This window comes from Lineus longissimus, chromosome 5, assembly GCF_910592395.1.
Source record: "Lineus longissimus chromosome 5, tnLinLong1.2, whole genome shotgun sequence".
NCBI lineage: Eukaryota > Metazoa > Nemertea > Pilidiophora > Heteronemertea > Lineidae > Lineus > Lineus longissimus.
The window spans coordinates 208158-223304 of NC_088312.1; the positions used below are offsets into that span (position 1 = coordinate 208158).

A 15147-nucleotide genomic window follows, 5' to 3' on the forward strand; every position below is an offset into this window, starting at 1 on the left:
TAAACCATTTCTTATTGTTGTTGAGGTGTAGCTAACTTAAATATTTAGGTAACTGTCGCATTATAACAGAGTGATCATTCAAATGGATGTTATTATGAATTCCAATTTCCTAAATGCCAAGCAAAATGTTTCTTTCTCGATAAGTCCCAGAAGCAAATACACAGAAAGGAACCACCACATCTCTCCCAATCACTTTCCTGTTTTCCTAACCTCCACAATGAGTGGGTGTGTTATCCCCTCAAACAATGGAATTTGGTAGGTTTAGGAATGACAAGTCATACGTCCAGTGATTGTTTTCCACTGGTGTATATGTTTCCCTTCCTGTCATCAGTTAGTGGTTGTATTGTTTGTAATCAGGTAATCTTCACACCTTCAGTACATTCATACCAGGAACAACAGCCATGTATCATGCTTCACAGAAAGCCCTCACAGACAGTCATCAAAATCATTTAATGGCAATGTTGCTGATTATTACAAATGTCAATCTGGAGGATATCCACGCCATTTTTTCATAACTTGGTTAATTAGCTTTTAATTCATTGATAAGTGGTTGATTTCCACATCTAGGGCAGACAGATATGGCACACTTCCGAAAAAATCCACTTTTTTTTCATCACAGAGTTCTGAACTAATCATTTTCATAAGATACTTCTAAAGATAAGCCATCCATATTGAATAGTTGTTAAATTAGCATGTCTACACATGATTTAACCCTGTCAAGGTCATGGATGAAAACTCTCTCAGATATTGTCAATTTCATTTCTTTTTCAACTGGTATCTGGCTACCAGGTATAAGGGGTCCTAGGAAAGCATGAACAGGATCTGTCACTGAACAATGCTATTGAAACCTTCATATTCCCAACCGGTCAACCTCAGTTGGGTTTTCCACTGATTTCTGCATCGCTTCACTGACTTGAAGGCTCCTTAGAAATTGCTCGCTTCCAACAGCATGGAAAGTAACTGGTATTGTCACCTTACTCTATTGACTCGTGCTTCCAACAGCATGGAAAGTAACTGGAATTGTCACCTTACTCTATTGACTCGTGCTTCCAATAGCATGGAAAGTAACTGGAATTGTCACCTTACTCTATTGACTCGTGCTTCCAATAGCATGGAAAGTAACTGGAATTGTCACCTTACTCTATTGACTCGTGCTTCCAACAGCATGGAAAGTAACTGGAATTGTCACCTTACTCTATTGACTCGTGCTTCCAATAGCATGGAAAGTAACTGGTATTGTCACCTTACTCTATTGACTCGTGCTTCCAATAGCATGGAAAGTAACTGGAATTGTCACCTTACTCTATTGACTCGTGCTTCCAACAGCATGGAAAGTAACTGGAATTGTCACCTTACTCTATTGACTCGTGCTTCCAACAGCATGGAAAGTAACTGGAATTGTCACCTTACTCTATTGACTCGTGCTTCCAATAGCATGGAAAGTAACTGGAATTGTCACCTTACTCTATTGACTCGTGCTTCCAATAGCATGGAAAGTAACTGGAATTGTCACCTTACTCTATTGACTCGTGCTTCCAACAGCATGGAAAGTAACTGGAATTGTCACCTTACTCTATTGACTCGTGCTTCCAATAGCATGGAAAGTAACTGGAATTGTCACCTTACTCTATTGACTCGTGCTTCCAATAGCATGGAAAGTAACTGGTATTGTCACCTTACTCTATTGACTCGTGCTTCCAACAGCATGGAAAGTAACTGGAATTGTCACCTTACTCTATTGACTCGTGCTTCCAACAGCATGGAAAGTAACTGGAATTGTCACCTTACTCTATTGACTCGTGCTTCCAATAGCATGGAAAGTAACTGGTATTGTCACCTTACTCTATTGACTCGTGCTTCCAACAGCATGGAAAGTAACTGGAATTGTCACCTTACTCTATTGACTCGTGCTTCCAATAGCATGGAAAGTAACTGGTATTGTCACCTTACTCTATTGACTCGTGCTTCCAACAGCATGGAAAGTAACTGGAATTGTCACCTTACTCTATTGACTCGTGCTTCCAATAGCATGGAAAGTAACTGGAATTGTCACCTTACTCTATTGACTCGTGCTTCCAATAGCATGGAAAGTAACTGGAATTGTCACCTTACTCTATTGACTCGTGCTTCCAACAGCATGGAAAGTAACTGGTATTGTCACCTTACTCTATTGACTCGTGCTTCCAATAGCATGGAAAGTAACTGGAATTGTCACCTTACTCTATTGACTCGTGCTTCCAATAGCATGGAAAGTAACTGGTATTGTCACCTTACTCTATTGACTCGTGCTTCCAACAGCATGGAAAGTAACTGGAATTGTCACCTTACTCTATTGACTCGTGCTTCCAACAGCATGGAAAGTAACTGGAATTGTCACCTTACTCTATTGACTCGTGCTTCCAACAGCATGGAAAGTAACTGGAATTGTCACCTTACTCTATTGACTCGTGCTTCCAACAGCATGGAAAGTAACTGGAATTGTCACCTTACTCTATTGACTCGTGCTTCCAATAGCATGGAAAGTAACTGGAATTGTCACCTTACTCTATTGACTCGTGCTTCCAATAGCATGGAAAGTAACTGGTATTGTCACCTTACTCTATTGACTCGTGCTTCCAACAGCATGGAAAGTAACTGGAATTGTCACCTTACTCTATTGACTCGTGCTTCCAATAGCATGGAAAGTAACTGGTATTGTCACCTTACTCTATTGACTCGTGCTTCCAACAGCATGGAAAGTAACTGGAATTGTCACCTTACTCTATTGACTCGTGCTTCCAATAGCATGGAAAGTAACTGGAATTGTCACCTTACTCTATTGACTCGTGCTTCCAATAGCATGGAAAGTAACTGGTATTGTCACCTTACTCTATTGACTCGTGCTTCCAATAGCATGGAAAGTAACTGGTATTGTCACCTTACTCTATTGACTCGTGCTTCCAATAGCATGGAAAGTAACTGGAATTGTCACCTTACTCTATTGACTCGTGCTTCCAATAGCATGGAAAGTAACTGGAATTGTCACCTTACTCTATTGACTCGTGCTTCCAACAGCATGGAAAGTAACTGGTATTGTCACCTTACTCTATTGACTCGTGCTTCCAATAGCATGGAAAGTAACTGGAATTGTCACCTTACTCTATTGACTCGTGCTTCCAATAGCATGGAAAGTAACTGGTATTGTCACCTTACTCTATTGACTCGTGCTTCCAATAGCATGGAAAGTAACTGGTATTGTCACCTTACTCTATTGACTCGTGCTTCCAACAGCATGGAAAGTAACTGGAATTGTCACCTTACTCTATTGACTCGTGCTTCCAATAGCATGGAAAGTAACTGGTATTGTCACCTTACTCTATTGACTCGTGCTTCCAACAGCATGGAAAGTAACTGGAATTGTCACCTTACTCTATTGACTCGTGCTTCCAATAGCATGGAAAGTAACTGGAATTGTCACCTTACTCTATTGACTCGTGCTTCCAATAGCATGGAAAGTAACTGGAATTGTCACCTTACTCTATTGACTCGTGCTTCCAATAGCATGGAAAGTAACTGGTATTGTCACCTTACTCTATTGACTCGTGCTTCCAACAGCATGGAAAGTAACTGGAATTGTCACCTTACTCTATTGACTCGTGCTTCCAATAGCATGGAAAGTAACTGGAATTGTCACCTTACTCTATTGACTCGTGCTTCCAATAGCATGGAAAGTAACTGGTATTGTCACCTTACTCTATTGACTTGAGTGAGATGTTTCACTGAAATCCTGTTAGGAACATCACTGACCTACTCAGGCCTAAAGACTCAATAGGCACTTACAGGACACAGCTTTCTCCAAGTTGTCAAGATGAATGCCTTACCCAGGGTTTACCTCACCTATCCACATGGCTGGAATCTAGGGTCCTCTGAAAGTGGGCAGGATCTGATTCTGGTGAATAAGATGATTTAGTATATTGTGTCATTTTGTTATTGATTACCAGACAGGACACTAACCAGGGTTTTCCCCCCAACTATCTGATTATCAATAGATGAGATAATAGATGAGATGATAGACAGGCCTATCAATGATGCCATGACCCATTCAGGCGAGAGTTGTAAGTTTTCATCAAGTATATTGGTACTGGTCATTCTTAGAAGATGACCCACTTCCCTGTCTCTTTGATTGGAAGTAACTAATTAACAATGACAATACCTTACCTCAGATATAAATAAAGATGTGACAGTGTGTCATCAGTCTTAGTCAGGAGTGGCAGGGTCCCCATTTCATTTTCATTCACCAATCTTGCTTATGTTTCACTGTGACAACTGATGTATTGGATATTTGTTGACCAGTTTTAGACGGCTGATCCAAAGTGAACTGATAAGTTATGATAAAGACTTGATCTGATTGTACCAGCAATCTGTATAACTGATGGGTTGTGCTGGCTCTCGGGGAGTTTCTGCTCTCTCACCCAGCCCAAGTTGGAGGCTCAACCTTGTCTATGGATTCCCTTCTGAAAAGGAGACATTTCTGAGGCGCAAGGTAAGAGAACCTGACATATTGGGGCTAAAACCTTAGAAGACTCTGTTGAAATGTTAGGTTTAGTCCTGAATCATCGTCCTCTTTTACTTTGCCCCTCCCTGTATTCAGGACACCTCCTTTTGAGGACATCACTCATCCATCCAGTTTGTGTCCGTTATTACGGGGTTTCAGGGCTCCCGAATGATGAGTGGGAGCATGTGATGCAGACAAAGCCTTCCTCCTCTTAACCATCTGTTCCCAGACACGTTCCAGGCCTATGTTAGGTTCATTCACGTCCAGATGGTAATACGGCCTGATAAGTTAATGATTTACTGTTTGTGGTTTACATTGATGCAATGTTTGATCTGATTAAGTGAACATCTGTCCTGATTGATTTGAACACCCGTGACCGGACTACTGTTTGGAGGCAACCAACAGGTTAGGAGCCATCAACCTAATGCTAGGTTACTGTGATCTCAAGTCTCTTAGATGGATAAAATGCTTTCGTGACGGAATAATGTTGTTTGGAACCAGTAGATGTTTGGATGACCAGACGGCTACTGTCCAACTTGTCAGGGTAGGTTTGTTTCATGTCTTTGGTTATTTGTAGTTTCTTACTGCTGTGAGATCAGAAGGTAAATGGCTGTGGAGAACCTCAAGCTCCTCCATCCAGTATCTTTTGAAACAAGACGACTCCAGTGTGGTGCTGGTTGACAGGCCTCCTGTCATGTCCATTTGCTTGAAGGCCGGGTTGTTTGGAAATGGCTTTACTTTCCCCTTCTCGTGTGAGAGAAAGGAAAGCTGTAGATGATAGGCACTCAAATCTTTGCATCAGGCCATGTTCCCTTTAACTCGCATTAGAAAAGACCAAGTTACATGTAAAACAGGCCTACTCTAAGAAAAGACAGATCTATGAAGGTTACAATCACAAAGAGCTTGGCGCCTGAACCTGGTATTACAAGGCAAGGACGACGCTTCAATGAAAACCCTGGAGGCCGATGTTTAAAAACCAACACAGATTATCTGGAGCGAGTAGTTTTTGTGCAGGAAATGACTTGAACCATTAGTGAAGTCTTTGGGCACACTTCACAAGTTCCACTCAAGGGCACAGAAACAATAGTTTAAGCTTAGGGTGGATTGCATTTTCCATAGTTTGGCTGACACAGTTTATGTTAATGCTGCCTAATCCATTGTTTGTTTCTTGATGAAAAGGTAAACATGTCCTGGACATTGCCAGTCATTCAACCATGAGCTAATTCTCTGTTACACAAGTCAAACTACCTCAAAGTCATTTGTTCCAGGCCAAACATGTGTCAAATATTTCCCTTATACCGTGTTATTGTGTGTGTTTTAGTTACAATACACGGAGGTATGCCAGTTCCCATAACCCTTGCCCTCGCTGCATTCCCCCCAGTTTTCATCCTCAACAGAGAGTCCTACAAATATTATATTTACTCTCACAGGCCTCTAACAAGATTGTTTACTCGTGTGATCTGTCCATCCTTCTCATGTTATCACCCATGTCCGCATGCTAAGAAGATTTGTGGTCAGAACCTCAGTCGGAGTTGACCTGTGATTTCATCATAATCAACTCAATTTGCCTGGAGCCTCCAAGTCTTGTTCGATCCCCATAATTATTATTTCCCTGTGTTATTTTCCAAGACTATTTTTTGGTTATTGCATGTGAAGGACTCTTGAAATGATCGAGGGAGTGTTTACAAAGATTTGTCCACTCTGGTGACACTTTGACTCTACCTGTGGCCCAGCATGGCCTCCACTTAAAGTCGGTTATCTTCGACATCAACATTCCTCCATTATTGGCCTTGTACTGCTGGTGGTGGAAGTTGTTGCAACCTTCCCTTTTCTCACCACTTGGTTGTGAGATGACAGCTAATTCACTCACAGACCTGTTTATATCATAGGCGTGGTAATGGTAACCAGCTATTTCCCTTGCCCGTAGACAAGGTCACAAGGGCCGACACTGATGCTCTGTTCAACTGTACAACTGGCCTGAGAAGTGGACACTTGTACAAAATCTGACCAGACTGTCCCAACATACACCTTGTAAAAACCACTTGTTATCAGAGATAGACATCTTGGTTGAACATTTCAGGCACCTGACCACAAGGTAATGGAGACTTTGAGAATACCAATTATCCTCAAGAAAATTATATTTAGCAAATTACTGGTTGTTCTTCCATGCCAGAGAAGACATTGCTATCTGTTTACGAATCAATAACGTCTGGTGATGTAATACCTTGATGTTATCGGTTACTCTGGTGAATTCATCTCATATGAGAATGCAAGGTCACATGTTTCAAGTCTTGAAGGACAGCAGTTTTGGTGGGGTGAACCATTCAGGGTTCATGTAGCGGTGGACCTCACGTGTGGTCGAGCTCACGTGTGTGTCTACCACGTGCCCAGTGCATGGAAACTTTGCCATCAGGGACGTGTTTGACGAATCTTATAAAGAACGCTCCACCTTCCTTCAAGGCATTTGGAGTTGACTTCTATGACTGAAAAGGCTGATTGGTGATCTGGTGTTGGGTCTCTTATGATGGGCGTGTTTGCCTGGAGTGATGTGCTGCTTGGTGATCTGGTGTTGGGTCTCTTATGATGGGCTTGTTTGCCTGGAGTGATGTGCTGAAAGAGTGGACTCTATGCATCCCTTTAAGGTAATAGCACAGTATTGGATTGTACTTCTGTTATCCATTGTAAATCTGATTTACTCACATTGACTGGGAATCCAAAGACTAAAGTTCCAGAGATTGTACCAAGTGAACCCTGACTTTCCTACCAGGAGTGGAACTGTTTACACCAATTGTTAACATCCCAAACACAGGAGTGGGGAAAACGTATCAAATGCCAACTTTCTTATTGTGTACGAGTTGAACTTGCTCAACCATGAATTCGATGGAGAGGTCAAACATGACATAAAAGGGATTTCAAAGTCGCAAAGAAGTAGCAAATGGGTTTGCTGTGTTCAATCTTGACAAGGTTGGAGTCACTGTAAAGTCAGCTCTGTGGGATGTGGCACTGTCTTGTTGGAGACTTGGAGAGTTCTCCTTATGTGTGGTGCAGAACAATCCAAGGGCTGGATTGTGACATTTGAAACAGGTTTAGAATTGTGTGAGTCGCAAAGGAGTGAGGACCTTGTGAACGTGTTAACCTGTGTAGTAGCTTGTTGAGGGGAGATCTGGGAGGTCTGCCACTGGTCAGGCACAGTTGGAGGTGGACAGAAACAATAAGGCAGATACAGAATCTCAAGTCTTGGTCACACACATTGTCGTTTCATCATCTTTTTGAGACAACAGAGGCAAGAATACAAATAGGACATACAATATTCCACTGGACATAGCGAAGCTGTAAGCTTTTAGCTGCTGTGTTTGTATTTGGCCCAAGTGACAGCCAAGTCCTCTCAATCTCTGTTAACAAACCGAAATAACGAGAAGAACACTTTGGGCTTTTTGAGAGACATTCTAGAAACCCTTAACACTGTATTCAATTTAGCCTTCTATTCTGGGTTAACTTGGCTGGACTTAGTTTCTCTTGAGAATAACTTCATACAACTTGATGTGTCGTCTTGGACTGATCTTTTAGTGTTTTTTCTCGGTGAAGTTTTGAAAGTTTCTGGGTCAGTTTTGGGAGAGAGTCACTTGACCTGAGCGGACCACACTTTGTCATCATCAAGATATCACAGACAGCTTGCGACGGTATCAGTATTAGCTATGAGGGAGTTACGAATGATGGACCGGGCCCAACTCTGGCTGAGTAGTGCCTATCGAGGGCTGAGTTTCCAGCAGAGAAGTAGCTATGATCTGATCAGTGTGGGATGGGATGAATCAAAGGTTTCAAGACGACACACTGTGAGTGATCCAGAGGAGGTGGGTACAAGTTTGAGCTACTGTTATTGGTAACTTTGAAGTTGATGGTTTCTGGTTGACAATTCTCAAATGGGCTTAGCCAAATTAGGGTGTACAATAACCAGCCTGACTTGAATTGGTTGGCAATGAGAGCCTGGTCCCATTGTGGACTGTTCATCATCAATGTGGTTCATGACCATCAACCAGTCGATCTCCTTGTTTGTGATTGACATGATTCTTGATTCAATTCCCTGATCACGTTTGATCGATATCAGCATGATAACTGGCAAAGTGCCGCTGCACTGTCATGAGGCGGTCTGTTATGTTTTCTTGTAGCATATAGTGTGTCAGGCTCCACATCATGATAAACCAGCAATTAGATTGACACAAAACTCAACTGATCTGATATGATTTGATATTGTGACATTTGGAGTTCTCAGAACCAACAAGCTTGCCATGATTAACCCAATTAGACAAGACCAAATCTAAGACCTCCCTTTCAGCTCTAAGTTGCCGTATCAGAGATCTGATTATGCTAGTGTTTCTATGAAAATATTAAGTATTTGATACTGGGTCAGTAAGGTTGAAAGATGTCATTGTTGGTTAACCTGGTTGCTGAATTTGAGTTTAAGAAAGCTCAGCTGTGCGAGAGTACTATTTGTTATTTGCTGTGGCGAGGTTAAGTTGACAAAAGCATCTTCAATTTGTTGAAATAATGCTTGTCTTGACGTTATAAATCAGGAAGAAAGAATGTGTGGTTTTCTGCTTCAAGCTCAACTCAGTTCAAAGAATAAGTCCTAATGTATTCAATGAATGTCCAATATGGTCACTACATGGACCAATGATTATAGTATAACACCTCATTGTTCCAGCAGACTTCAGAGGTTCACCCTCTGGTTCGTTCTGGTTCATTGCTTGTGGACTGGCTCCTTCCTGTGACTGGTTCCTCATGTCTCTCTTGCCACCACCCCAAGTGCTTGGCACAACAATACTCATGGTGTTACAGCACCCCCAACACTCATGGAGGGCCTCCTTATCCTTGGAGGGGGTCATCAATGCACATGACCCCCCCCCCCCCCTCCTGGTCTTCTTCATTGCTCATTTTGCTGGCCATCACATTCAAGTCATTCCCCCAAGGTCAAGATTAGACGTCATATGCCACCTTTTCTTAGAAGTTTCATGTGTTGTTCCACTAATTATCTGAGTTAATAAGTGTCTTTGCAAAATCATAATATATGAACATTCATCTTAACAATGAGAAAGAATGTGTATGTTTGTGCATTGTCCAGTTGAGTGCATGCATGTCATCTTAACCTGAACAAGAAAAGCGTGTGTCAGTGTACTGTTGTAATGAACAGAGATCCTCAGTCTATCAAACATGGAATCTAACACCCAAAACAATGACCAATTGACAAATTTGTCTTTGAGGCCAGAGGAACCACAAGGGTTTAATAATAGGTTATGGTGTGTTCCCAGCAGGTGGGCATTGAGGGTCTCTAATCACTGATTAACCAAATGGCTTAGTTAGAGACGTGAATAATGTAAGGAGGAACCAGAGGAGTGTATAGTGGGAGTTGATCCAGCTTGAAGCAGTAATATGGAGATTTGTATATGAAGGCCAATATTAATGCTACGTTTTAGCCACAATTTAAACAGGATCAACGGGTCCAACATTGAGATGACGTGAATGGTTGGTTTCCCACTGTGATTAGTTGGAACCTTCGTCAAGAACTCTGTACAGGAACTGAGCCAGTGTAGAGTTGAATAGGAATTGGTCAGGGTGGGTCATCCACTCTCTCTTTCCACTGATTAGGATAGACCTGTTCTTGTCAATGTTTCCAAAACTATGATGTTGCTCTTCTCTTGATGGATGTACTTTTGAGGATTGGTGATTATTATAGAAGAGAGATTATTTCTTGTTTGATTCACGATGGTCATGTTGATGATGAATGAGGGGACACCTGTGTCGGGAACCGTCCGACGACGCTTGGCCCTTGATCTGGTAAGACAAGTTTGAGCAGTCTTTGTCTCTTCATGCAGCTACATAGAACCAGAAGTTGGTTGTTCTGTTGAGTAGGCCTAGATTGCAGTCTGAGACTTGAGCTTTTTGAAGCAGCCCAGGATATGATCTTACCCTTGTCTGTGGAGGTGTTTTTCCAAGTGAGAATGGCCTAATATTGAAAATCTAAGGGTGCCATCCCTTCAGTCCGATAGAACTTGCTGCCCCAATGGATAAGAACTTGAGTTGAGCATGACTTGTACAGGATAATGTCATTGCAGCGTGAGGCTGTCACAAGTTCAGACCACCTCCCTCTCTTGGACCACAAAACAAACACCCAACTGTCAACAAGCTGTCAGTGATTAACCCTTTCTATGGTCTAACAGTTTGTTCCTCACCAATCCACCAACCACGACAAGAGTTATTAATCTCCCTTGATTAAAATCTGCTAAAATCATTTGTGAATATGAATAGTGTTTGGATTGCGATATCAATGTATGATTATAGTAGTCAGAGAGCTAAAGGGTTGCTAGGAATTGACTTGGAACCATTTTCAATGAAACTACATCTCTCGTGTTAAACTTCCATGAAAACATTGCTTGACACATGGAGAGTGAATTCATCAGATAGACCAAACATGGATCACATTGATTTGTGGTTATGCAAGCAACATCCTTTCTGTTGATTATCCAGCTGGGTTGTTTGTATATCTAAATGGAGTCAAAAGAAGAATAAATATGATAAATATGTTTTCTTGGATACATATTTCTGTTCAATAAATGATTGTTGATATGACTAGACTTGCTGGCCAAGACATTCCTCTCCACAGTCAAATGTATTACTTGTGTTTGCACTAAGAGTCAAGTGTCAGGGTGTTGTTCCAGTAATCAACTGTCCCAGTGAATAGGTCTCACTTGACCGATCTCACCCTGGTGTGCCACAAGCCAAGGCGTCCATTTGTATCTCTATGGTAACCAATGTAAAACAATGGAGCCCAATTAATACTCAACAATTCCTACTGGGAGGTGAACCAGTTGGATAATAGCTGGTGGATTACATTCACATAGATTTTAATGACCATGCCCTTTTTGGGTATTTTTATCAAAAATGACGATTTTATCTCAAAAGAAGCCCACTTTAGGATTGCATGTGGACCTGTTATTTTCAAGGAAAAGTCGCACAAAGGTATTCTATAAGCTGTGATATATTTCTTCTCTTTGTGAACATTTCAGAGCCTCTCCTCTCCAGTGACCCCTGACAGATGGTGTTGGTGTGTGTGCACAGGACCCGGTGCATGACTGTGCTGAGGGTTGGCACATTTCATATCAAAACTTTACTTTTCAGCTCTAGCTCATCATCAATATCATCTTTTACTGAAGAAGAACTTTTGGTTCCTCAGTTGAAGCGTTGTTGGTAATCATGTTTATCTAACCAGTAACTAATGACATCTCATCTTGCTCACTTCAGGTGCAGCGGATCCCTGAATATGACAAATACCTGCAGGAGCTGCACGATGAGACGAGCACGACACACCCCGACTATGAGGAGTTGAGCAAGACAGCGCAGAGAGTTAGCAATGTAAGTGTCCTAGTTAGTGCTGACCTCTATCTTATTTCCTTCTCTATTTTGTCTCCAAAATTACCAGCAGAATTTCTTTTCTCTTCTGCAAGACATCGAGAATTGGAAACCAAAAAGTGCAAAGCAATTCAAAAATATTTAGAGTGGGTGAAAACTTGATGATTGGATTGTTGAAATTCCCTTTTCCTGGTTTACCCCTACTGCTATTGTTTAGCCCTTGATCCACTTGGCCTGACTCATCAGTTCATTCTCACTTATATAGTAATATATGGGTCACGCCTGCCAAGTTGGATCGGAACAGCCACTATTTACAAACAATACCTGGCCCTTGAGTTTGAGAGGTGAAAGCTGCCTTTGTGTTTCTTTAGAAGTGCAAACCACTGTTCCTTCAATCCTTACGATTCACCAATTGTAAATAAACACACACATTCAGGGGCTTGACATAATATTGACACTTCTCACAATGCCAGGGGAAATTGTTAAAAATATCTTAAAATTTCAAAAAGTACTATTTTCCTGGCCATTAACAAAGGCTTTGACACCTTGGGGTTCCACTGTCAGAAATGACTGTACCCAGAGTTTGAATTGAAGTTTGGCAGTGTTGATGTGTCTCTTGTGAGGATTGAGCCCGAGGGAGAACCTCATGTCATTTGGTACATGGGCCAGTGCTAGACCCTTTCATGCCTGAACAAGTGACATCCCAAGACACTCGTTGAGTAAGCCCACCCAGGGGTTTGATGTGCTTTCCTCATATGTCCCTACACAACCTAACACTAGCATGACACTAAATGACAGGTTAGTGTGCCATTCCAGTCAATGTTTTGCCCACCTATCCCCCAAATAGCTAAAGAAGACCATTGAGTGACGATTGGTGACTCCTGACCAACGAAGTCACAAGTGATTAGCTTGATTGCTTGTGTTAGTCTGCATTCTGTGCTCTTTGATGTGGTAAATCCAGTAGACTTGCTGTCCACCTCACACCTACACATCAATGAAGGCCATGCAGATTTTGGTCAGAGATGTAGGCCCAGTGAGTAAGTCGACACCCAAAGGATTGAGGTTCTCCCTGTATGTACCTCAATCAATTGGACATCAATCTGATCTGAAATGAACAGATTTGAAAATGACAGACTGTGTGTTCACTATCACATATTCGGGAGTCAAATATGATGTCTTCTCTGTTAGGTGAGTTATGGCAGTCTTCTTCCCGTGGCAGGATAATGAGGTGAACCACTCATATCTCTTCATCATGGTTACTTCACTTTTGGTTTGGTCTACTGACTGGAGCCCACATTTCAGCATTCCAGATCTCTACCAATCTCTACCTATGGATTTCCACTCTGTAAAAGTAAATAAGCCATGTTTTTGAATCAGTGACCAATATTCAGGCCCTGTTGCATTGCCACTTTAAATAGACTGCTGCAGGGCCTCAAACCAATCAGTCTGAAACCAAAGACTATAAGTAAACCCTTTTTGTGCCAATGAGGTTTATGTTACCTAATAAGTAATGTTGAATTCTTAAGCTCTATTCAAAAATATTCAATTGAAAAATGTTTCTATTGCCCTGTGTCTCAAATCAGGTGTGACTATAAGAATCATAGCATTGTATTGTATTGGATGTATGTAAGAACTTCTTCAAGTTACATTGAAACCAACACAAATTCCACTTCACTCAAATTGACCAAATATCCCCTACATTTATGAAAATGCTTGTGTAGGTCGATACCCAGTATGATCCTGTCATCTTAGCCTGGAAATCTTGTATGTTTTATGTATGTGTGGTCAAGTGATTGAATGGGCATTAGCCCGCCCACTTGGCCACTGTCCTTGCCTTGCTTCCCCTCTATAACACCTTTTGAGTGACCACTGGTCAACACCTATTTATGCTGATTTTATGCTTACTTCAGTTGGATTTCCTCAGTTTTGTTTCGTTAGTTAAGAGTTATTCAGATTTTACTTCTAAAGTTCGGATTTATAGAACGTTAACCGATTTGCTGGAAGGAATTTATTCCCATCATTTGGATTATAGTATTAACATTATGCCTTTGGATTATTCCTGTCAGTCTGATCATGTTACACATTCATAATCTTCAATGATTTAGAATGTACGTTGGATCCACAATGCATTTGGACAGTTTTAATTGGATGAATGGTGACTTCCGTGCCAATGGCTGCATCGCGTATTCACCACGTGAGGTAAACATCATCCCTGACGTACCCAGGTCATGGTGAACTTAAAGTTGTTTATTTGCGAGATGAATCATAGTTCCTCCATATGGTTGACCTCAGCAGGCAAACAACTGATAGTTGACATCAAACAAGTCAGAGGAAGCATTTGAAAGCCACAACAGACCCGCAGCAAACAAGAGACCATGAGGTTGCATACAACATGTTCTTTTGATCGTTTTGTCTATATTTTGATTTCTTTCGGCTCCTAACAGCCACTTTAAAAACCCTTAAAAGTAACCCCAGTTGGTATGGAAGAGGAAAGGTGATAGCATTTCACCCTGTGGTACATCTATTTAACCTGTTTCTCTGTCAAACTTGCCTTCCATAACATTATCAATAGCAAGGAACTTGCTCTTGATATAGAAGAGGAGGGATGATAGTATTTCACCCTGTGGCACTCTCTCTTTATTTAAAAACAATCCACAAATTAGAGAATCAGAGGAATTTACTTGCTTTTAGGTTAGAAAAGAACAGTTGTATATAATCGCATATTCATTCCACATCAGCAAGACTGACCGAAACTCATAAGTATTGGGTTTTTGGCTGATTTCTAAACCTGTTACCTACTTTGGTGTTTTGCAGATGGTAAAGGAGCGAGAGCAGGAGATGAGCAATGCTGAGAATGAATACAAGGTGGATAACGTTCAAGACCGCTTCCCCCACGATGACCTCCAGCTCAACGAGAAGGAAAAGTCAAATGTAAGTTGATATGAAACAGGCACTGTTGAGACACTATTTGAATGAAAAGTTAAGCATGAGTGAGTAGACAATCTATTTCAAGCCCCTGAAAGAAAGTATGCTTTGTGAATTCATGAATAGCTTGACCCACTATAGGGCCTCTATAGCTTTCCTAAGGGATTGAACTATTAGGAATTGGGCAAGAGGTGTTAAATGAAGAGTATTTTAGGCTTGGCTATTCCCAGGCTAGCAAATAGTGTTTAGGTAACGCCTGTATGGCCAGGCAATCAGAGGGAGAT

The 15147-nt window shown here is 41.4% G+C and overlaps 1 protein-coding gene across 5 annotated transcripts in view; it reads left to right on the forward strand.

Moving 5' to 3' along the window:
- The window catches only part of LOC135488737 (uncharacterized), an 88176-nt gene that overhangs the window by 62788 nt on the left and 10241 nt on the right, over nt 1–15147 (forward strand). For all 5 annotated transcript variants that reach the window (XM_064773502.1, XM_064773503.1, XM_064773500.1 and 2 more), the window contains 2 exons: nt 11831–11941; nt 14753–14869. In XM_064773502.1, the coding sequence (XP_064629572.1) occupies nt 11831–11941; nt 14753–14869 (228 nt within the window). The remainder of the gene's footprint in view (nt 1–11830; nt 11942–14752; nt 14870–15147) is intronic.